Raw genomic sequence first — 23,515 nt, 5'->3', positions numbered from 1 at the left:
ATGTAAACGATAATGATCATTCTTGGTGTGTGTGTGTATTAGTAATAATCTCTGTATTGTACCTATCAAAGCTCTTGGTACGTGTTTAATAAGAGTAACTTTAATAAGTTAATAGCAAAGATGGTACAATTAGCAAGAGCATTTGCTGCAGAATCACTAAATAGAGCTAGACCAGAGCTGCTTGGCAGAGCACAAACTGAACATGAGTGGCAATGTAATCATGTTGCTTTTAGAGTTCAAGTTATTAGAGAATGCTTTTAAAAAGCTCACAAAAGGAAAATAAAAGTAAATCAGAATGAAGAATGAAAACGAAACGATAGGAGTTACTCACTCTGAAAAGGTCTGGAGACCAGCTTTTTTAGAAAAGAGATCCCAGAAATTAATTCATGTGCTGGTTACAGAGATACTTAAATTTGACAAAACACATCACACTGTAAACTTTATGCACTTAACTTTTACCACGTATAAGTTAGCTCGTAATCTTTTTAAAAAATGAGATAACCCTGCACATTAACAGCATGGTTATACTCTTTTTCAGAAGGCAAAAAGAAAATACATAGTGTTGGTGAGAATAAGGAACAATTGGAATCCTAGTAAATGGCTGGTGGGATTATTAATTGGCACAAGCACTTGAGAGAAACTAGATTTTAGCAGTATGTATTAAAGCTAAACAAATACATATCCTATGACTTAGCACTCCACTCAGATATGACACGCGCATATTCACCAAAAGATATGTACAAGAATGTTCATAGCAATGTTTATCATAAATAGCCAACACCAGGATAGTTCATATGTTTGTCAAGAGCAAAATGGGTAAATAAAATGTAGCATATTAATTCAATAGAATCTATGTAATTTTGAGTATGAACAAACTATATCGATATCCAACAACTTAGGTGAATATAAAAAACATTAGCGGGATCCCTGGGTGGCGCAGCGGTTTGGCGCCTGCCTTTGGCCCAGGGCGCGATCCTGGAGACCCGGGATCGAATCCCACATCGGGCTCGCGGTGCATGGAGCCTGCTTCTCCCTCTGCCTATGTCTCTGCCTTGTGTCTGCCTCTCTCTCTCTCTGTATGACTATCATAAATAAATAATATTAAAAAAAAAGATTTTAAAAAAAAAGATTTAAAAAAAAATAAATAAATAAAAAAAATAAAAAACATTAGCAAAAGAAGCAAAATACAAGAGTACACAATGTGTGGTTAAAGTTTAAAATCACGCCAAACTAACTTGTATTGTTAGAAGTTAAGAAAGTGGTTACCCTTAGGAGTTGTAGGGACTGGCATGAGAAGAAAGAGGAGTTATGGGTATAATGTTTTGTTTCTAGATTTGGGCACTCGTTGCATGGGTAGTTTCATACTTTGAAACTTCAGTAAGCTGTAAAATTATGATTTATGTCTTACTTCAAAAGATAGATTACCCAGAGCTGGAACAAATAATCCTAAAATGTATATGGAACCAGAAAAGACCTCGAATAGCCAAAGGAGTTTTGAAAAAGAAAACCAAAGCTGGTGGCATTACAATGCTGGTCTTCAAACTCCGTTGCAAAGCTGTAATCATCAAGACAGACACATAGGTCAATGGAACAGAATAGAGAATCCAGAAATGGACCTTCAACTCTATGGTTAACTAATCTTTGACAAATCAGGAAAGAATATCCAGTGGAAAAAGGACAGTTTCTTCAACAAATGGTGTTTGGAATATTGGATAGCCACATACAGAAGAATGCAACTGGACCATTTCCTTATACCATACACAAAAATGGAATAAAAATGGATAAAAGACCTAAATGTGAGATAGGAATCCATCAAAATCCTGGACAAGAACACAGGCAGCAACCTCGTTGATCTCAGCCACAGCAACTTCTTGTTAGATATGTCTTCAAAGGCAAGGGAAACAAAAGCAAAAATGAACTTCGTCAAGATAAAAAGCATTTGCACAGGAAAGAAAACAGTCAACAAAACTAAAAGGCAACCTACAGGATGGAAGAAGATATATGCAAATGACATATCAAATAAATGGCTAGTATCTAAGATCAATAAAGATTTATTAAACTAAACACCCAAAGAACAAATAATCCAGTCAAGAAATGAGCAGAAAACAGAACAGACATTTCTCTAAAGGAGACCTACAAATGGCCTACAGACACATGAAAAAAATGCTTCACATCACTCATCATCAGGGAAATACAAATCAAAATCCTAATGAGATACCACCTCACATCAGTCAGAATGGCTTAAATGAATAAGACAGGAAACAACGAATGTTGGAGAGGATGCAAAGAAAGGGGAACCCTTTCTAACCCTACACTGTTAGTGGGAATGCAAGCTGGTACAGCCCCTCTGGAAAATGAGATGAAGTTTCCTGGGAAGTTAAACATAGAGCTAACCTACGACTCAGCAATTGCACTACTAAGTATTGACCCCAATGATACAAATGTAGCGATTCGAAGGGGCACCTGCACCCCAATGTTTATAGAAGAAATGTCCACAGTAGACAAACTGTGGAGATCTGAGATGTCCATTGATAGATGAATAGATAAAGAAGATGAAAAAGAATTTTACTTATAACTTGTTATATGCTTATTTTACTATATAGCATATATATGTACATAATGGAATATCACTAAGCCATCAGAAAGGATGAATACTTACCATTTACATTGACCTGGTTGGATCTGGAGGGTATTATGCTTAGTGAAATAAGTCAATCAGAGAATGACAATTATCATATGGTTTCATTCAAATGTGGAATATAAGAAACAGGGCAGAGGATCAGAGGGGAAGGCAGGGAAAACTGAATGGAAAGTCATCAGAGAAGGAGGTAAGATTTTTAACCAGTACAGTTAGATATTTCCTTCTAACTTGTTTCCTTCAGAATAGATATTTGGGATTTTCTTGTATCACTGTAAACATGCTAATTTTCCAGTCAATTTTTCCTACAGGCTAAAGAATAGACATGGAGATGGAAAATTTCAGAAATTTGATGTTATTAAATCTCCTGTGTTCTCCTATGTTTGCTAATAATATCAAATGTAAACTACCTTCTCTATTTCAGTATCAGTTTACAGCTATCAGGTGTCCCTAATACTTTAAAAATGTGAACAAAAGACTTATTAGGATTATATCACCCCCAATGCTTTAATTTGAAATAAAATATCCAAGGCTGTTACTTGTCGTTCAAGTATGTTTAGTAACATGAGGCGTATAGAGGATTTAAGTAAATAAGATATCTAATCTCTCAGAATGTGAGATTTCTGAAACTAGATTATGATCCTGTGAAAATGAGAAGTTGAGAACATTCTGTTTTACAAAGGCTTTCCATATATTATATAACCTGTCATGGTTCCTTCTGAGAAGGAAGATTTAGTATACCCCAGAGCCCATTTATTCTTTGCATACACGCATGCACACACACACACACACACACACACGGGCACACACACACATATATGCAAAATATGTTTAACATTAGCGTGGTTCTTTATAATTGACATAAGACATCCATCTATATGGTGTCATATGATCATCCTAAAGGGCACAGTGATATAATTATCCCCTTTTAAAAGGATAGAAATGTTGTGACTCAGAATTTAAGTCACTTGCCTGAAATTACACAGTAAATGGAATTTGAACTCAGAATCCCAGGTACTTTCCAAGAACCCTCACCACCTTGCTTTTTGTAATTCCTTTATTAAAGGAATAGAGACTGTTAACTCACTCAATACCTATAGTAGTTGGTATGTGATGCATATATGAGCAGAGACAATTATTATAGGACACATTTCAAATGCCTTAGAAAAAAATCATAAGATAATATCTAAATTTAAATCAGAATATGTCATTGAGTCATATGAAATTTGGAATCCAGGAAAAAAGAAAATGTAGTTATGTGACATTATGATGAATATAAAAACACAGAATTTTGCTTTCAAAATTCTAATCATAGTATCTTCAAAAGTATACACAAATTTTAATTATCTTGCATATATTTTATTTATATATGTGTGATATGTTTAATCTCTTCCTTCTAGATGACTCTATGAAGAAGTTTAAAAGTGTAAGTGATAGAAAATTGGATGAAGAATATTCCAAAATCAGGAAAGAAAAAAATATATATACAAATTCTGCTTGTGAAAAGTAAGATAAAGGTCACATTACAGTGAGGATATTCCTGCTTCTATGGCTTGCCACAGATTCTTCTACTTGTTCTTATGGATGTCTAAAATACTTTTCCCCCAGGGATCCCAATGGCTCTCATACTCATTGCCCTCAGGTCTTCATTCAAATGCCACCCTTTGAGAACTTCCTTGCTACTGTATTTAAAAGTGTAACCCTGCTCCAGAACTACCTATTCTTATTTTACTACATAGCATATATCACAGTCTAACATCCTATATTTTATTTCTTTATTTTCTGTATGCTCTTACTAGTATGTAAGCTCTGTGGGGAGTGGAGATGTTAATGTTTGCCAACTGTACCTAAAAAAGAGGCAGGTACCAGGTTGGTGTTCAATAAATACTTTTTTTTTTTACACAAAAAAAGCATGATAGAAGAAAAGAAGGAAGGGGAGAGGGAGAGAGAGAGAGGGATAGAAGAGAGGAAGGAGAAAGAAAGGAAAATAAATAAAGAGTAGGAGGGAGAAAAGCTGAGAAACTAGTGTTGGTAAGATTAATGGTTAATTTCTGCTGTTAATTAATACCTGTTAATTAATACCTGATAAATCTGAGAAAAACCATTCGGGAGAGAAGAAAATAGAAAAATGAAGGAAGGTTCATGAGGATCAGAAAGAGATCAAAAAGATAAATAAACCAGAGCCCTTTGCATTATTTTATTTGATCCTCATAAGGAATGTGTGAAGCAAGGAGACTTGAGGATTGCCGAAGGATACAGAGAAATCTATCATCTATCTATCTATCTATCTATCTATCTATCTATCTATCTATCATCTATCTATCTATCTATCTATCTATCTATCTATCTATCTATCTATTTTTTTAAAAAACGCTTTTATTTATTTATTGATGAGAGACACAGAGAGGCAGAGGGAGAAGCAGACTCCATTCACGGAGCCTGATTCAGGACTGGATCCCAGGACCCTGGGATCATGCCCTGAGCTGAAGGTACACGCTCAACCACTAAGCCACCCAGATGCCTGGATACAGAGAAATTTAAGTTGGAGCCATGCTAGTCTAAGCACCCAGAGGAGCCTAAGGCTGGAGAGGTACTGGGGGGAGAGTGGCGGCTCTTGGGGGGGTTTGGGGGGGCTGGGGGGTTATAAAGTCAGCTTTCCAATGCCCAGTCCTAGGCTTTTTGAAAGTTTTCTGCAGACAAAGGGGAGAATGAGGAATGAAGGAGGGAAAGGAAATCATGTATCACTTCAAAATGTTTGCCAGGTATTTTTTATCTGTGTCGCGATTCATCCTAGTAAAGGCACTTTCATTTATATTCAAGGATTGATTTACTCATTGAAAAGACATTACCTAAATAGGCACAAGATTATTTGCACTGAAGCATTAGAATACATATTAGCATCACCATTATATTTTCTATTTTTGGAATTTATCCAAAAAGGATGATCTTATATGAGGGTTTTATATATAATGTGTGTATTTACTTCAGCCTGGCATGTGCAGTGGGATGGAAAACTTCTGCTGTATTACCAACAAGAATAAATGAAGTATATGGAGACATTAATATGAAAATAGTTTAGAGACTTACCTAGAACTTTGCTGTAGTATGAATTCCATTCTCCCCAGTAGGACTGAAATATGTAGTCTTGCAGAGGATAAGAGATAGTATTTTTAACCCTCTCACCAAAGGTCATCTGGTCAGTGAGCTCTGACAAAGCTGCAGGTACATAGGAGGCAGGTGCTGGGATTTTCCCACAGTGTCTCTCAACTGTGGAAGCTGGAGAGAACCTCAATGTATACACAAATGGAATTCCTAATTTCAGAGCAACGAGGTCCCCACAGATAGTTACTGGGTCTGCTACTAACACATCAAAACCACGTTTCTGAAGTCTTGCCATTAACTTGGGGTTGCTTAATACTCCATCACAGATTTGTATATTGATTCGAAAAAAAGTATCTAGAAGTTTTCCTAGTTCTTTATAGAAACTCCAGAGTGTGAGAGGAGTTGGTCTGTGGTCTATCCATAGCATTATCATGTGTTCAATTAAGGAATCTAAGTTGTCGTTCGTAAAGGAAACAGGTATTACCTCAAAATTCACAGAAGAATCGGCATTAGAATTGATGAATAGAGTTGTTGATGAAGACAGTACAGTCACATTGTGATTTCTTTGAATCAGCTCTTCTAGAATGATCTTAATATTTAACCAATGGCTACCATCCGTTGGCCAAATTAGCACATTTCCACTTAAAACAATTTCAGTCAAAGTCAAATTAAAAACCAGCAGCTGGACAAACTTCTTAGGCATGGTGATATCCATTATTAAAACCATCCTACTGTAGATCTTTCAAGATAAAAAGAAATTTTCAAAGTATATTTAGGGTTTTTTTTCAAATAAAATAATGTTTAAAGTGATGGATACACTCATTCATAAGTCAATTGATCTATAGGTTAAAAGGAAAACAATATAATTCAAACCTTTATGTGCATTAAAGTTATTATTTTAACAACAGAAATAAATTCCCATTTGAAAGGAAGTCAATTTATAAGCCTCGTGTCTGTGTACTATGTGACAATAATTATAAAAATGTATCTTTATCTTTCCTAAAATTAGGTTAAACAAAAATAATAGTTCTTACTGCTAAAGCCACGTTCTCAAAACTTATTGTAACTTCAAGTTAGATGTCTTATTACAAGGCATTTTTACATACATTATTTAATTCAATCCTTTCCAGAATCTTGTGTAGCATAAATTACTTGCTCTATTTCATAGAAAATGAAATTATTGTTGAGTTGCATACCCAAAAATATATGACAAAGTAGGGCAATTGGGACTATTATCATAACATCATTTGAGAAATTGCTGGATTTCTATGGTATTATGTCTCATCTTTGTAAGCTTTTGCAACTTTGGCAATGTATAATGACCAGCATTATTAATTCCCCATGGCTCATATTTAGGAGGAAAAACCAAAAATAATCTTCACTTAGAAGTTTTTCTCAAACATTTCAAGATGTTTTAGATTAATTGAATTATAGAGCAAATTACTACACATTTGGCAGAGGAGAATTTTCTTCTCTGATAAAGCATATTGATAATCATCTCCTCATTGCAAGGAATTTGTCACTTTCTTTCATGACGTGTCCATATACAGATCAAGAAGATTAGGGCCTAGTACCACAAGCTTTTTCACTAAGAGCTATGTAGTAGCCTAAATTAGCTAGACACTAGAATTCAACAGCCCCAGATTCAAAAATTTTTCTTTTTTCTTTTTCTTTTTTCAAAAACTGTTCTTTTACAAGTTTTGTGACCCTGGGAAATTACCTTTACCCTTGGCCTTCTCATGCATACGTGAGAAATAATGACGTTAATTTGCTATATTACTTTGTGGAATAGCAAAATGATCTGTAAAGTTTCTTTGTAAACTGCTTGATTCAGAGCAAAAGTTTGATAATATTTGTAGTTTAATAAATTTATGTCGATTGATCAGTAAGCCAATAGGCTAGCTAGAGAATGACAACTAGACATAGATACAATAATAATGATCTGTTGAGGGATCCCTGGGTGGCGCAGCGGTTTGGCGCCTGCCTTTCGCCCGGGGGACTATCCTGGAGACTCGGGATCGAATCCCACGTTAGGCTCCCGGTGCATGGAGCCTGCTTCTCCCTCTGCCTGTGTCTGTGCCTCTCTCTCTCTCTGTGACGATCATAAATAAATAAAAAATTTAAAAAAAAAAAGAATAATTATCTGTTGAGATTCTTAGTAAATGCCAAACTGAACAAGGACAACTATGTAATGATGCTATTTTAAAAGTTATAAGCATTAGAGATTGCCATTAAAAAGAGAAAATAAGAACAAATAATGTCATTAAAAGGATAGAAATCAGGAATTGAGAATGTAAATTAAGTGGTTTGTTTTCTATTCACACTCTGTTGTCCTTGAATTGGCTAATTATAGGCCTTTAAGTAACAAAAAGACCAGAAAGAGAAAAGAAAAGAGGAAAGAGAGAAATGATGCTTTTAGAATTATTAAAATTGCATCCTTTCAAGAGTCAGCCTCAATTTGAATATAATGTCTATACTTTAAAAATTATTTAGATTTTGAAGCCCAATAGCAAACACCCTGATGACCATTAAAATAGGCCTAATGAAAAGAATTTGATGCATCTTCATAAATCTGTTGCTATCATGACCTTTCAATAAAAAGGAGACAAAATATAACATACAAGGCATAACCAAAGGTTTATCAATAAAATACTTAGACTTGTCCAATTACTGAGGTTCATTAAGTAGAATATAATAATTAACTAGGGATTATTCATTAGCAATAATGACATTAGCACTTAAAATCTTATCAAAATATATCCTTGAATTAAATGCATGTAGGCAGCCCTACTTACCCTGAATAAAAGAAAAAAAAAAAAACAGTTTAAGTGTGGGGAGCCAGCTGCAGAGCCTATCTGAGAACTGAATCTCCTAATCTTCAACACACTGGAGTTACTGAAGGTCCTAAACACTGACTTTTGACCACATTGTTCTCCAAACAGAGTTCCTCCCCTTCCCCTTCTTGGAGCCACTAGCCTATTTGCCTTTTGAAGTAAATATGTTTTTCTCTGCTTCCCAAAGTCAATCATTCCGATAGCCAACTTGCTAGCTCTCTTAAAAACTGGAGGAACAAAGCCTCAGGCTCTAAGTCTGAGTCCCTGAGATTAAAATTCAGTGAGACTCTGAGTCTTTTGTCCTATCGTAGCCTCTGACTGTCCTGTATCTGTGGCATTCAAGGAGTCCCTTTGTCCCAGTTAAGTGGCCTTTTCAGGACAATAACATAACTATCAATTTACTGAAGGACAATAGCAGATAATAGAATTTATTAATAGCTAATGTATATGTTTTTTGTTTTCAAATTATACTTGGACATTACAGTGTTTAATTTCACTGGTGTCAATGTAGGTGTCTGTTTTATTTATTTTCCAATTCCCTGTGTGCCTGCAATATAGCAATGCAAATTCAAACATTTTAAGAAGATAAAAAATAAATTGTGTTTAGGGACATATAGATATAAGCTTAGATTTAATTTTCCATCAATGGGATAAATAACAACTCCTGCCAAATATGCCTGATATCGTGAAAAAATGAAGTTCGGGGATTTAAAATAATTAAACATGTTTATTTTCTTCATGAAAGAAGAAGAGAGAAACCATGTGTTCAATTTGTCCAACTCCATCATTTTATATGTAAGAACGCAGATCAAGGAAGGTGTATATTATCTTGAAGTCACAATTGCCAGTTCAGGCAGATGAGATGAATGCCTAGGGATTCCAGTTTCCAGCCCAATATTCTTTCTTCTTTCTTTTACTTCTTAAAATGTGAGATACATTTTATAACAGCAAAAATTAGAAAACCATTACATTTCATAATTGTGACTATTTGATAAGATGACATCTTAAACATGATTAAAGAGCCCAGAAAATAATATTCTTAAATATGTCTATGAAACATCAATATACGAATAGCATGAGTAAAAAATAAGTCAGCCAGAGAAAGTTTGTACTAATTAGAATATTGTCCCTGTACTTTGAATCAAAATTCTCATTCTCACTCTGCTTACTTCAAAAGGAAGTTCTCCAAATAGTAATAAAACAGATAAAGTTTTCAGAATCATATTTAATAAGACATGTGCTTTTAAAAGAGGCACAGGCCCAAAATGAAGTCATGTTAAGGTCCCATGTCAGTAAACCAAGACTTAATACCTAATCTAAGGTATTAGGCTCACCCCCTCATAACTTTTAATCTGCCAACTGGAATTTCTTGAACACCAGGAGGTAATCTGCTAAACTTTTTCTTCCCCTTAGGAAGGAAACTTTGCCTAAACATTCCATTCTTTGCTAGTAATTCCCTCCAACTCACCCTGTTTAAATCTTTCCTTTTCTACGGCTCTACAGAGTTCCCCTCTACTTACTAGATGATATGCTGTCCTATCTCTGAATCGTTTAATAAAGCCAATTGGATATCCATATTTACTCAGCTGAATTTGTGTTGTTTAACACGGTTAAGTGTATATATGTATGTGTTTTATATATATATATATATATATATATATATATATATATATATATATCACAGGAGAATGGCTAGTTCATTTATATAAAATTAAACTGGGATCCCTGGGTGGCGCAGCGGTTTGGCGCCTGCCTTTGGCCCAGGGCGCGATCCTGGAGACCCGGGATCGAATCCCACGTCGGGCTCCCGGTGCATGGAGCCTGCTTCTCCCTCTGTCTATGTCTCTGCCCCTCTCTCTCTCTCTGTGACTATCATAAATAAATAAAAATTTTAAAAAAAAGATAAAATTAAACTGAAATTAAAGTTCTTTAAAATATGTATAATGCTATCAGTTTGAATTGAGAATCCTTTTTTTTTTTTTTTTTTTAAGATTTACTTATATATTCATGAGAGACACAGAGAGAGAAAGGCAGAGACACAGGCAGAGGGAGAAGCAGGCTCCAGGCAGGGAGCCTGATGTGGGACTTGATCCTGGGACTCCAGCACCACACCCCAGGCCAAAGGCAAGCACTAAACCACTGAGCCACCCAGGGATCCCTGAATTAAGAATCCTTAAAACAGCATTTTGGTTTGCAAGTTCTTTCTTACAATTTTTCCCTCATGACGTGACCTGAGTTAAAAGTGTCCTCTTCTTGTGTGCTCCCTGAGCATTTCAATGAAGGGCTAGAATTTAATTGTGCTATTCATTTCTCATTATCTCTTGGATTTGGAGGTGGTCCCAAAGGCCATAAAAGCTTGGAAACTATCTTTCATACTGTTTTTAAAAACTGAGTAATCAACTCTTTAGTAACCTTTGAGTTTTAGCTTCACAGTAGAGCTTCAACTTTTGTTTTTTTTAGTTCCTTGATTGCATTTAGTTAATTCTTTTGAAAGCTTAAAATTAGATGCACTTTTCCTCCCTCATTGTTTTATTCTATATAAACTGAGTTTCTTTCTCAAACTTTCCTTTTAGCTTAGGGTCTAGCATCAATGCTTCATGACAAATGCTTTATTGTAACCTCAGGCAAGTTATTCTGCCTCCTTATTATAAAGTAGTGAAGAATGCTGGAGCCTGTTTCTTATCATTGTGAGGACTAAATTTAAAAAATTCATGTAAATTATTCAGAACAACATCCATGCTCAATAAATGTTAGCTATATATGATAATGTAGAGAGAGAATCTTACTTTAAAAATTACCAATTTAACCAGATCTCATCACCTAGACCCATCTCCCTTCTACTTCTCAGATAATCGTCCTCTGGGGTGCCTGAACTTTGGTGCAGGTATTCCCAAACACCACAGGCTCCTCTACAGGTGCCAGTCATGCTTAATCTTGAGGCACATCACAAACGATATCTTACTAACAATGTATTCAGTAACAAAGTTCACTAGTGATTTATTTTAAGAAATACAAACATATAAAATTCAAGATTATATCCATAAAAATGATCATCTCCATTTCCTGTCGTTGAGTGGGAGCAAAAGAGTGACAAGGCTCTTGAAATTGCGCATGGCCCATAGCAAATTCATCTTGGATGTTATGTTACTGGCTGTCATCCCACTCAAGGGTCATTATGTAAAGAAAGATGCTACCAGAGGTGATTTGAAAGATTCTAACCAAACAATTAATTTACACTTAAAAAAAAAATGGAAGAAAGGAAGGTAGAAGGAAGCCAGATAAAGATTGAGACGAAAGAAAAAAAAAGTTCCAAACCAACATGCATTACTCTTCAGGGAAAGAACTCCAATATATTTTTTCTTCTTTAAAATGACTAATGGAAATCAACCGTTTTGGAGATATACATTCAGATTTGTTTCATTTCTAGCACTAGTAAAGTAATTACTAATTACCTAGATAAGTAATTACTAATTACCTAGATTACTAATTACCTAGTAATCTAGGTAATTCTTACATGAATTACCTGTGTTCAGTTCACATATAGATCTGAATATTATAGTCATAATTTTTTTAAGATCTATTGTTTTTTTCTATTTAATATATTTGCAGGAAAATCTGCTGTTACTATAGATGACATTAGTTCTTGGAGATTATTCACCTAATTATTCATGTCCAACAATACATTTTGTATTCATATAAATCCAATATATAAAGATTATTCACTCAAAAAAAGCTATTTGTTTCTATACTTACTGAAGGGTAAAATTGTTGGTAGCAATAGGTAATGTTTATGGATTATAAATATTTTTACTGGTATTAAAATGCTACATTATTCTTTTTCTTAAATGTTCTTCAATTTTGGTGGGTTTTTTGTTGTTGTTAATATGTACATAAAAATAAAATTTACCTGGTTCAACTTTAAATAAATACATTTGAAATCCACAGAAGCCTTTTCTTACTTTCAGTTCAACATTGCATTTTAAGTTTTCTTGGGACCAGGTACTTATACTCAGGCAACTGGCTGCAGGCAACAGCCACATGGAAACCTTTGCCTAAACAGCAAGTTACCTAGTGATAACATCAGCCAATTAAACTCCAGTTAGCAAACTTAGAAACTTAGTATAAGTAAGAAATAAAACAGTAGACATCAAAAGCTAAATCCACTAAGAGGAAGAGGACCGAAGAAAGTTTAAACCTAAAATATTCTGAGTAATTCATGGATTTGCCCCCAAAATTTTTAAAGGAGAGAAAAGTTTTTCTGGAAGGTTTGGTGTCAGACTTTCATTTGAAAACTATTTTATTCTACTAGTCACTATATAATTTTATTTTAGCACTTGGTATTTCCCATTGGTGATAGTAGTTTTCTTCACAAATTCACTGTAAAGATTAAGAGATATAACATATGAAAGATTTATTACAGTGTCTAGCACATGGGAAGAAATCAACAAATATTAACTGTTATTGCTATCATGATATTGAACCATGAGTTTCAACCATACACCTTATGCTGAAATAAAAGAAGTAATTTAGACAATATAATGTCTGATTCTTAGCAATTAGCAGAGATTAAGGACTCAGTCTGAGATTATTGCATTCCACTGCAGAAAAGTAATCTTACAGAAAGTTATCCTATTTATTTACTTAGGTGTGATAGTTTGAGACCTGAGTGGATATGGATTCATTGCAATGACTTGTTTAGAGCACTTAAACTAAAGTAAAAAAGAAAAGAAAAATCACTTCACATTGGAAAAAAGTGATTTTTATAAGCCAGTTCCATTTATCATTTTCATTTATCATTCTACATGTATGAAGGCTTACACAAAAATGAATTACTCTGTCATTTCAGTACTTTTGCTTCTTACCTGATCTTTTGAATATGAGTGTTCATGTCTGTGGCATCAATAAGAATAACATCCGTAAAGACAAACTTTAAATAGTCATTTTAAGTCAAAAGAGTGTAATTTGTTTAGAAACATGATATCAAAATTGGAGAATAAGAACATTTTTAGAAATCTTCATTACATTCCCATGAACAAACTGTTAAGAAAGATTAGTATCATGTCTTATGACTGGGAGAATTGTGTGGTTTTATTACCAGTATTCACTTACAAGCACAATACAATGGAACATGTGATTCTGAGACTGCCAGCATGAGGAAGGTTTATCTGAGAATAATCTTACCAATTCTTATCTGAGAATAAGAAGCATTGTGATCATGATAATTATTTTTCGGAGATTGAGAACAGCCATTGATAAAAACAAATGTAATGAGATAAAAATGTAAGCCTATATCATGACTAAGGTGTTCTCTATGTACACACTCCTTTATTTCATTAAGATGCTGCACTTATTCAGATGTCTCTGTTTACTACACATGTGAGTTGTTGCAGATCCTGACAACTTGATTGTTTCATAAAATGGCCATTTTTAAATTATTTTTCTCATTTTCTTTTTAAAGAATCTATTTATTTATTCATGAGAGATACACAGAGAGAGGCAGAGACAGAGGCAGAGGGAGAAGCAGGCTCCCTATGGGGAGCCCAATGACAGACTGGATCCCATGACCCCGGGATCATGCCCTGAGCCAAATGCAGACGCTCAACTGCTAAGCCGCCCAGGCATTCCTATTTCTTCATTTTTAAGAACCAGTTTCAGCTCTACAATATTGACCATTCACTTCCATCTTCATAGGATAGCTTATAATCAATATAGTAGCTATGTTCTTCTCTCTAAGTAACAGAACAGCTCAGTCTTCATTTATATCCCAGGAGATAAACATCTATCTTTGAATTTGGGGACTATTTAACATACTCAGAGGAGATGATGAGCCACTTGTAATTAATGCTTCTCTTAACAATACTCACCAAATAACCCACACTTACATGGTCAATTAATTCATGACAAAGAAGCCAAGAATGTGCAAGGCAGAAAGGACAGTCTCTTCAATAGGTGGAAAACTGGACAGCTACATGCAGAACAATGAAACTAGATCACTTTCTTATACCATACACAAAAACTAACTGAAAATGGTTTAAAAACTTGATATAAGACCTGAAACCATAAGACTCCTTGAATAAAAAAACATAGGTGGTCAGCTCCATGACATCAGTCTTGACAATGGAGTTTTTTGGATTTGACACCAAAAGCAAAGGTAACAAAAGAAAAATAAACAAGTAAATAAAATCAAAAAGATTCTATACAGCAAAGGAAACCATCAATAAATGAAAAGGCAACCTACTTAATGGGAGAAAATATTTGGAAATCATATATCTGATAAGAGGTTAATACCAAAATATATGAAAAGTCATATAACTCAATAACAAAAAATGGATTAAAAAATGGCCAGAGGATATGAATAGTTATTTTGCCAAAGAAAACACGCAAATAACCAACAGGTACATGAATAAGGGCTCAACATCACCAATCATCAGGGAAATGCATATCAAAACCACAGTGAGATATTGGTTATTGTTAATAATGCTGCTATAAACATACAGGTGCGTGCGTTCCTTTGAATCAGTACTTTTGTATCCTTTGGGTAAATACCTGGTAGCACATTTGCTGGGTCATAGGGTAGTTCTATTTTTAACATTCTGAGGAACATCCATACTGTTCTCGAATGGCTGCACCAGTCTCCATCCCACCAACAGTATAAGATGGTTCCCCTTTCTCCACATCCTCGCCAACATCTGTTGTTTCTTGTGTTGTTAATTGCTTCATACCTGTTAGAATGGCTATTATCAAAAAGACAAGGTATAACAAGTGTTGGCAAGGATGTGGAAAAAAGGGATCCTTTGTGCACTGTTGATGGGAGTATAAATTGGTACAGTCACTATGGAAAACAGTATAGAGAATCCTAAAAAAAAGTTAACAATAGAACAACCATATGATCCAGTAATTCTACTTCTGGGTTATACCCAAAGGAAACAAAATCATTATTTCTAAGATATATCTAAGAGATATTCATTACAGTATTATTTATTTATAATAGCTGAGATATGGAAACCACCTAGGTAACCATTGATGGATGAATGAATAAAGAAGCTGTGGCATAAATATCTACAATGGAATATTGAATTATTCAGCCATGAAAAAGAAGAGAATCCTGCCACTTATGATAATGTAAATGGACCCTGAGGGCATTACACTAAGTGAAATAAGTCAGAGAAAGACACTGTACAATCTCATTTATATATAGATTATAAAAAAAAAAAACCACCAACTCATAGATACAGAGAACAGATTGACAGTTGCCAGAGGTGAGGGGTGGGAGAGTGAAATGGTTGAAGAGGGTCAAAGGCATAAATTTCCAGTTACAAAATAAATCCTGGGGATGCAATATATATAGCATAGTGACTATAGTTAATACTGTATTGTGTATTTGACAGTTGCTAAAAGAGTAGCTCATAAAAGTTCTCATCACAAGAGGAAATAATTTATGTATGGTCACAAAGTGTTAATTAGACTTAATGTGGTGATCACTTTTTTATATATAATATGTAGAATCATTATGTTTTATAACTTAAACTAATATATGTCAATTACATCTCAATTTAAAAAAGAAAACATCTTAATCTCTTTCTCATGCCTCTTAACATGCCTTAACCAATTAGCCATTAGCTTTTATTAATTTCACATGATAAACAGCTAACACAAATTGAATGGTTTCTATCTCCTGGACACCATTGTAAAACCCTTTTATATGTTAACTAATTTAGTCCTCACAGTAGTCCTGTTAGAGATGGGGTAACTACGTGTGGATATAAAGAGAATTAATTACTTTTCCATGGTCACATACTTGTAGGCGGAAGTTGTTTATCAAGAGCCTGTGGTCTTGATTACCTTACTATGTAGTCTCATCTGCATTATTTTTCTCCAATATAAGCTACTTCACTATTCCATGCTCTTATCACTTCTTTCCTAGAGTTATACAGAAGCCTATGGAAAATTTTCATTTAGGATATGGGAAGAAAGAACCTATGCAATAGATTTTCCTTAAGAGATAAAGATTGTAGAAAGAAGTTTATTTTTGCTTCTGCCTTGAGGGATGTACAAACCTGGGAGTGGAGTATAAACTTGATCAGATATTGAGTCTACCATCTTTTCATTCCAGGTCCGTATCTGTCCAGATATTTTATGTAAGATGCAATTTTATACAATACAGCCCTTTAAACTTTTTCTGTTTAGTAGGTAAAAACTAAAATACTTGGCTTTGAAAATATTTATTGAATTAATTCATTATGGAAATCCTGACATTTCCATGTTTTTTTCTCGTGCCTCCCCACCTTGCACTTTGACCTTCATAAATAAAGAATCATCAGTAATGCCCAGCACACATATGCTATTTTGATATTCCACAACATTGGGCACAGGTATCCAAAGCATAAATTTGGATGTTGTCCTCAACTACATCTAATTCTATACTCATATTCAGACTTTCTTCCCCCTACTTATTTTGCAGGAAAATTCATATTCACTTTTGAAATTTTTTCTTGTGTATCAACTTCAACTCTAGTTTCTCAGAATATCATTCTCTCCTGTTACATATTGCTTATCTCCTTTAACTATCTCTTCTTCTTTACCCACATTATTCATACTGTAAACATTCCCTTTCTTGTATGACTTCTCTGCTTGACTGAAATTCTTGAAGCCAGGAACTTCATCTTAGTCTTTGTTGTAACCTCCCTACCTAAGGGAGTGCTTAGTAAACAATAGGAAATATATGAACAATGATCAGAGATTATCTGTACGCATGTGTGTTTTTAAACACACACACACAAATGCCTATATTAGTAACGGACTTATAGAAAGCTTAAACTCTTCCAGTTTTCTTTACATCATTGAAATTTCTAGGCAATTTCTACTGCCAGTGTAATAACTAAATTAGAATTCAGTCCTGTTTTTAAACTGTCGCTGTATGTTACCCATAAAAGAACTAAGTTGGTATATATGAATCCACAAAATTAGAAAATGACACACTATAGTTACAAAGCATATTGTCTTTCATCTTCCTGTTCTCAAATGATACTAATAGATGGTTATCAATATGTAGGGTTGAAAAATAATAGCCACAGGGAAATAAAGAGAAGATACAAAACTCTGTTCAAATTCATATAATAATAAAAAAAATTACATACCCAAAGCTTTACTGTAGTAAGAATCCCATGATTTCCAAAGAGTGTCAAACATGTAGTCCTGTAGACTGTAGGAGATGAAATTCCTTACTCTGTCAGTGAAAGACATCTGGTCAGTGAGTTCTGATAATATAGCAGGAACATAGGAAGGAGGGAATGGTACCTTCCCACAATGCTTTTCCACTGTTGAAGCTGGAGAAAATCTTAAGGAGTACATAAATGGAACTCCCAGTTTTAAAGCTACTATATCACCACAAGGGAACACTGGATCTGATATGAGGACTTCAAATTTGCCTTTCTTCAGCTTGTCCATCAGCTTTTGGTTTTTGAGAACACCATCACAGATTTCTCTAGACAGCATGTGGAAGTTCTTAATGACTTTGGCCATTTCCTGATAGAATCTCCAAATGGTTGAAGGAGATGGCCTATTTTCCATCCATGTCAATACAAAGTCCTTGATTATTCCTTCTACTCTTCCTTTGTCAAAGGGCACCTTATATATTTCAAATGTCAGAGATGGGTTAAAGGTCGGTGTGATGAAAAGTGCACCAGAGGCAACTAAGACAGTCACGTTATGCTCTTTTTTAATCAACTCATCTATAATTATCTTAATGTTCAGCCAATGACTACCTTCCATTGGCCAAATCAGAACATTCCCACCAAGGGTGATTCCTAGGAGACTAATCTTGAGAGACAACAGCAGAATATTCTTATTTAACATGATGTGGCTTGATGTAGAAGATTGATGAGATGTGAAATCTGTAAACAAATTTATCTGTTTTTCAAACAAAAAAGAAAGACAAATTATTTTTCAGTTTTGATTCAAAACAATTGATACCCTCAAGAGCATCCTTTCAACCAAACGATATTACTCATGGTAGCATCATATTTTATGGTAATTACAGGCTTGGGTAACATGTGTCTTATCTCTCAACTTGTTCCTTTAGCTTGGGTTATGATTGTTTTTTAAAGCTTGATCCTTCAAATCTTTCATTGCATCTCATAATTGTGAAATTCTTACTATTGAATTCTTTGAAGCTACTGTATATCTCAAGTCCACCTTCAGGCCTGGGTACTGAAATATCAGATTGGCTCAGAACTTATTCAGAAATGTAGAGATGCCAAGGCTATAGATTTTCCAATATTTAATGCATTTAATATAATATCATTAACAACAATTAAATATTATTATAGTGGTTACTATTTCTCAATAGATAGGATTATTACAAGGAGAATATTTACAAGAATGTGAAATACAAGCAAATAAAGGATGTGTAATGTTTATTACTGCTTTAATAATGTTTATGATTTTTTTTTTAATTTTTAAAAGGTTTTATTTATTCATTTGAGAGAGACAGCGAGAAAGAGGACAAATGTGAGGGAGAGGTAGAGGGAGAGTGAGAAGCAGACTCCCTGCTGAGCAGGGAGCCCAACTTGGGACTTGATTCCATGACCCAAGATCATGAACTGAGCAGAAGGCAATTGCTTAATCACTGAGCAACCTAGGCACCCCATGTTTAGGAAAATATTTGTATTAAAAATCACTGAGAAAAGATTATAAGTAAATGAATGAATTGTGTACAAATATACATGCAAGAGATGGGTAACATTACTAATCAGTAGGAATTCTTTGAAGAGAATTACTAATTCAAACTTGCTTCTATGGAAACTGTTGCTCAAAAGCTAGCTGGTCTGTGTGCAGAATAACTACATTTAGACCAAACCTTTCATAATTGCTAGTATTTTTTTTTAAGATTTTATTTATTTATTCATGAGAGGCAGAGACATGGGCAGAGGGAGAAGCAGGCTCTATGCAGGGAGCCCAATGCGGGACTCTATCCTGGGACTCCAGGATCACGCTCTAAGCCGAAGGCAGATGCTCAACCACTGAGCCACCCAGGAGTCCCTCATAATTGCTAGTATTAATTAAACACTTCCTGTGTGTCAGACATTGTGCAAATGTTTTACATATGTTAATCTCATTTATTCTTCTCTAAAAAAAAGACCCAATGAAGTAGAACCTATATTCTCACATCAAAGAAGGAACCATTGTTTAGAGAAGTTTAGTAATTGCCAAATTCATATAATAGAATAAGCTTTCAGGGTCTTTGGCTCCCAGAGCCTATTGTATTAATCACTAGGATAGATTGTCCTATCAGAGTGTACATTGCCCCCTCATCGCTATAAGGAACCTATCCATATAAACCATAAAGTGCCCCAAACATGCTGACACAATATAAAATGCACAATAGAAATTTGTGTAACCCATCCTGGACAATGGAGGATAAATCATCTGAGTAAAATAATCTCTATTAAAATTGTGCATATGTGTGCATATGTTTGTGAATAAGCAGAAATGACTTTTTGTCTTAATCTGTTGAAATGAGAAATCTTATATATGTTTAGTGATATCTTTTCTGAACTCCCCGTTACTGAAGATAATCTATAGTGAAACACTGACTGCTTCTTTAAAACAACTGCTAACTTTTACAAGGTACCTTTCAGAGTTTAGCAGACTAATCACACAGATCGTTGTGCGGATTTCAATTCATGCTTCTTTATACTAAGATTTTACAGTATGTAAAAAATTTCTGCCTGCTGGTGCCAACCTGATCGATAGTTACAAGATACTTTAAAAACACTTGCTGTGATTCACTAGAATGAACAACTGGTAACAATTCACTGTCATTTTACTCATTTTATTCACTATCGGGGAATCAGATTCAGTTTTAAACAATTAAAATAGAGTCTTTATTCAGTTTATTTGTATTTCTATAGGCAGAGAACTGCCTGCTAAGTGAAAGATGAATCAAAGAGATAATTCTTATGTCCATTTTATGCTCTCAATGAAGACAATTGCATATATAACTGTAATAAAAAGCATAGTATATTTGTGTCAGCATGCTAGCATGAGGATGTTGGGAGCCTTGTGCCAGGAAGGGGTTAATGGATCGAGCAAGGGCTCTCTGTTGACTCTTCCAACCGAGGCCCACTTGTCTCACCCTTGTTGTTGAAGGCTTGTGGCTCAAGGACGCATACTATTGCTATCTATTCAAGGGCGCATACTCTTGCTATCTACTGTGAAAAGACATGTCTGGAGAACTAAGCTTAAAATATCCTGCTTGTTAAACAACCCTGCTTTATAAAAGAGTGAATAATACAAATAAAGTTGGCATTGTGGCTGAATCTGGCCATATGTCCCTCCTGCTCCCACTCTGTTTATGTCTCTTTTCTTTTCCTCATTCCCTTACCCTCATCCCTGGACGGTTGTCGCCCCCAGTGCGTGCGACATGAGAAGAATTTAGATTATGATAATAAAAGATGCACTTCAATTAATTGCACAAAAAGGGAACACACATGGTATTACATTACCAAAATTGATTATTGCCTTTACTACAGGATTTTTTTATAGAAACTTTAAATATCCCTTTTTATTTAAAAAAAAGATTATTTATTTATTTATTGAGAGAGAGAGAGAGAGAGAGGCAGAGACACAGGCAGAGACAGAAGCAGGCTCCATGCAGGGAGCCTGATGCAGGACTCTGGTCTCCAGGATCACACCCCAGGCTGCAGGTGGCGCTAAACCGCTGTGTCACTGGGGCTGCCCTAACTATCCTTTTTTTTTTTTAATAAATAAATTTGACTTTGCATAAAACTTATTTGATATAAATTTAAAATACATAAATATAGAAAATCCATTATGCAACATTAAGAAAATAAAATAACCACCAAAGGATGAAATCTTCTTATACACATGCTATCTTAAAGACTGTAGCAGTCACTTGAGGGAATCATTTCTGCTTTTATGTATTCACTTTATGTGAAGGACCGAATAAACTGTCCACTGGTAGGAACTAAAAATAACAGACCTACCTTTAAGGAGGCCATTGAGCTTGCACTGGGATAAAACTTTCACTTGACTACTCTATAATACAGTTCCTTCAGTATCTATCAAATTATCTAAAGTATAACACCTAGATGGGAAAAAACCCAAATTATTTAAAAATAGGACTGGAAACCCTTTTAAGTAGTAAAACAAGCTAAAAGTAAAACCCACAACCTTGTAATAACTGATATTTCTTTCAGAAGAAAACATGAATCTAAATATACATTATTTACATATTGCTTGTCATAAGATTTTTAAATTTCTTACCTGAAGTTTTCAGCGAGAGCTTTAATAGCACTTGTTTGCTATTTGAAAGTTGAATTTAAGTATATCCTTGTTGGGTAAGCATAATCTGGTGAGAAATGTGATCTTAAATAAGGAAGAGGTTGTACAGATTTGTTTACTCCTAAGGCATTTGATTTCTATTACATGACTAAGCAGATTAACCTTGAGTTAAAGTTGTTCCCTTCTATTGGTTTTCTGGCAACTATTTGCATTAAATATTGCCTTTGTTATTATGAACTCTGCAGCCCTTCACCTTCCCCCACCCAAACAAGGATGTCTGGATATATCTGAAATAATGATTGGTAATAATTAATAATCATGATTATTATTAAGAAGTATGGTAAATACCTCTCATGCCCATGCAACATAAGATTATTATTATCAGTACTAATTATGAAAATATTTTTTAAATTGATTTTTTTCTGATTTTTTTTCTGATGAGAGGGATTATGTTTATTCACAGGCTAGGAGCTACAACAGAACTGAATTGCTCTGTGTAAGGAAGAAACATCTCAGAAAAATTCCAACATTCTTATTGATCTTTGTATTTATTTTTTTTAAAGGTACTAATTTATGTTGGTTCATAACCATCTCAAGAGCTTCCCTGGCATAATCTGAAATTGGCCCCTGTGTTCAGAGGTCAGGGAGAGAAGAAAGAGGCAGCCCAGGTCAGGTTAGCAAGTGGCAATTTTAATAAGCAAAAGGAATTTACATATGAAGTATCCTTTGGGTGGCAGCAGTATGAATGGATCCTTGAACCCACCTGCAAAATCTTAAAAGTTTAGAAAGAGATTTTAAGTGAGTTTAGTCACATATACTCTGTAGATTTTCCAATACCACATAATTATCTCAAAGCAACGTCCTTGGAACAGTAAGTGGAACCCACATTACAGGGGAGAGGGTGAGGAGCCTTTGAACGTTAGGTTCCAGCTCATAGGTCAACTGGCAGTCATATCTTTTCACTGACCTTCCCTAACATTCCATCCATCATGACTGGATCTTACAATCTCACATGACCCACTCTTCTGCGGTGGGCCTTGGGCAGGCACCCAGGGGTTTCACTAGCATGGAGTTGCTCATTTGGCAGCTGTTTGGCTGCACTGAAAGCAAATGCCATAGCTATGATATAGACACATGTAAGAGAAAACACAGATTAGAATAATAATTTCCAAAATCAGTGACAACTTTTTCTACAGAAACCCATGATCTGAACCATTGGTTTATCAGTTACCTGAACCTGTGGGTCAGATCATTCAGGGCATCAATTTGTGTCCTCATGAAATTTAATAAATATAATACATTAGTAGGCTCATCTACCAGGCATGAACAAAGAACATTCTGTTTGGGTAATGGTACAGCTGTCCTTGTGAGGCAGTGATAATGCCTAAGGTAATTTTATTTTGGAGAGATTTTGTCATCAGAGACTTTTCGATATTCAGTGAGGACAGGCTTTGTTGGCTATCCCTTAAGGCTTACTGGATGAATTTAGTAAAGGCTTCTCTGTGTGTTAAAATGTCCTCCAGGCCAATGGAGGGGGAAAAAGCAGCCAAATTATCACAGTGGTGAAAAAACAGAATGTTTCCCCACTGGTCCTGAGAACAGGGAAGTTGGCAGCTTTAGAAACTTGAGCTGGTTG

At 34.8% G+C, this 23,515-nt stretch overlaps 1 protein-coding gene across 2 annotated transcripts in view; it reads right to left on the bottom strand.

The window, feature by feature from the left end:
• The window catches only part of LOC112923689 (UDP-glucuronosyltransferase 2A1), a 49,661-nt gene extending 27,503 nt beyond the window's left edge, over positions 1-22,158 (bottom strand). The window contains exons 1-3 of one of the 2 annotated variants that reach the window (XM_072748839.1): positions 21,862-22,029; positions 17,714-18,483; positions 5,726-6,357 (exon numbers count right to left, since the gene is read on the bottom strand). In XM_072748839.1, the coding sequence (XP_072604940.1) occupies positions 5,726-6,357; positions 17,714-18,429 (1,348 nt within the window). In that variant the 5' untranslated portion in view covers positions 18,430-18,483; positions 21,862-22,029. Of the gene's footprint in view, positions 1-5,725; positions 6,358-17,711; positions 18,484-21,861 lie in introns of both variants that reach the window. The other variant, XM_026003521.2, reaches the window with a different exon arrangement.
• Between the last annotated feature and the right edge of the window lie 1,357 nt (positions 22,159-23,515).

The sequence above is a fragment of the Vulpes vulpes genome, chromosome 2 (genome assembly GCF_048418805.1).
Source record: "Vulpes vulpes isolate BD-2025 chromosome 2, VulVul3, whole genome shotgun sequence".
In the NCBI taxonomy this organism is placed as follows: Eukaryota; Metazoa; Chordata; class Mammalia; order Carnivora; family Canidae; genus Vulpes; species Vulpes vulpes.
Note: the sequence above shows the minus strand (reverse complement) of the source record. Positions and strands in the feature narration are given on the sequence as shown.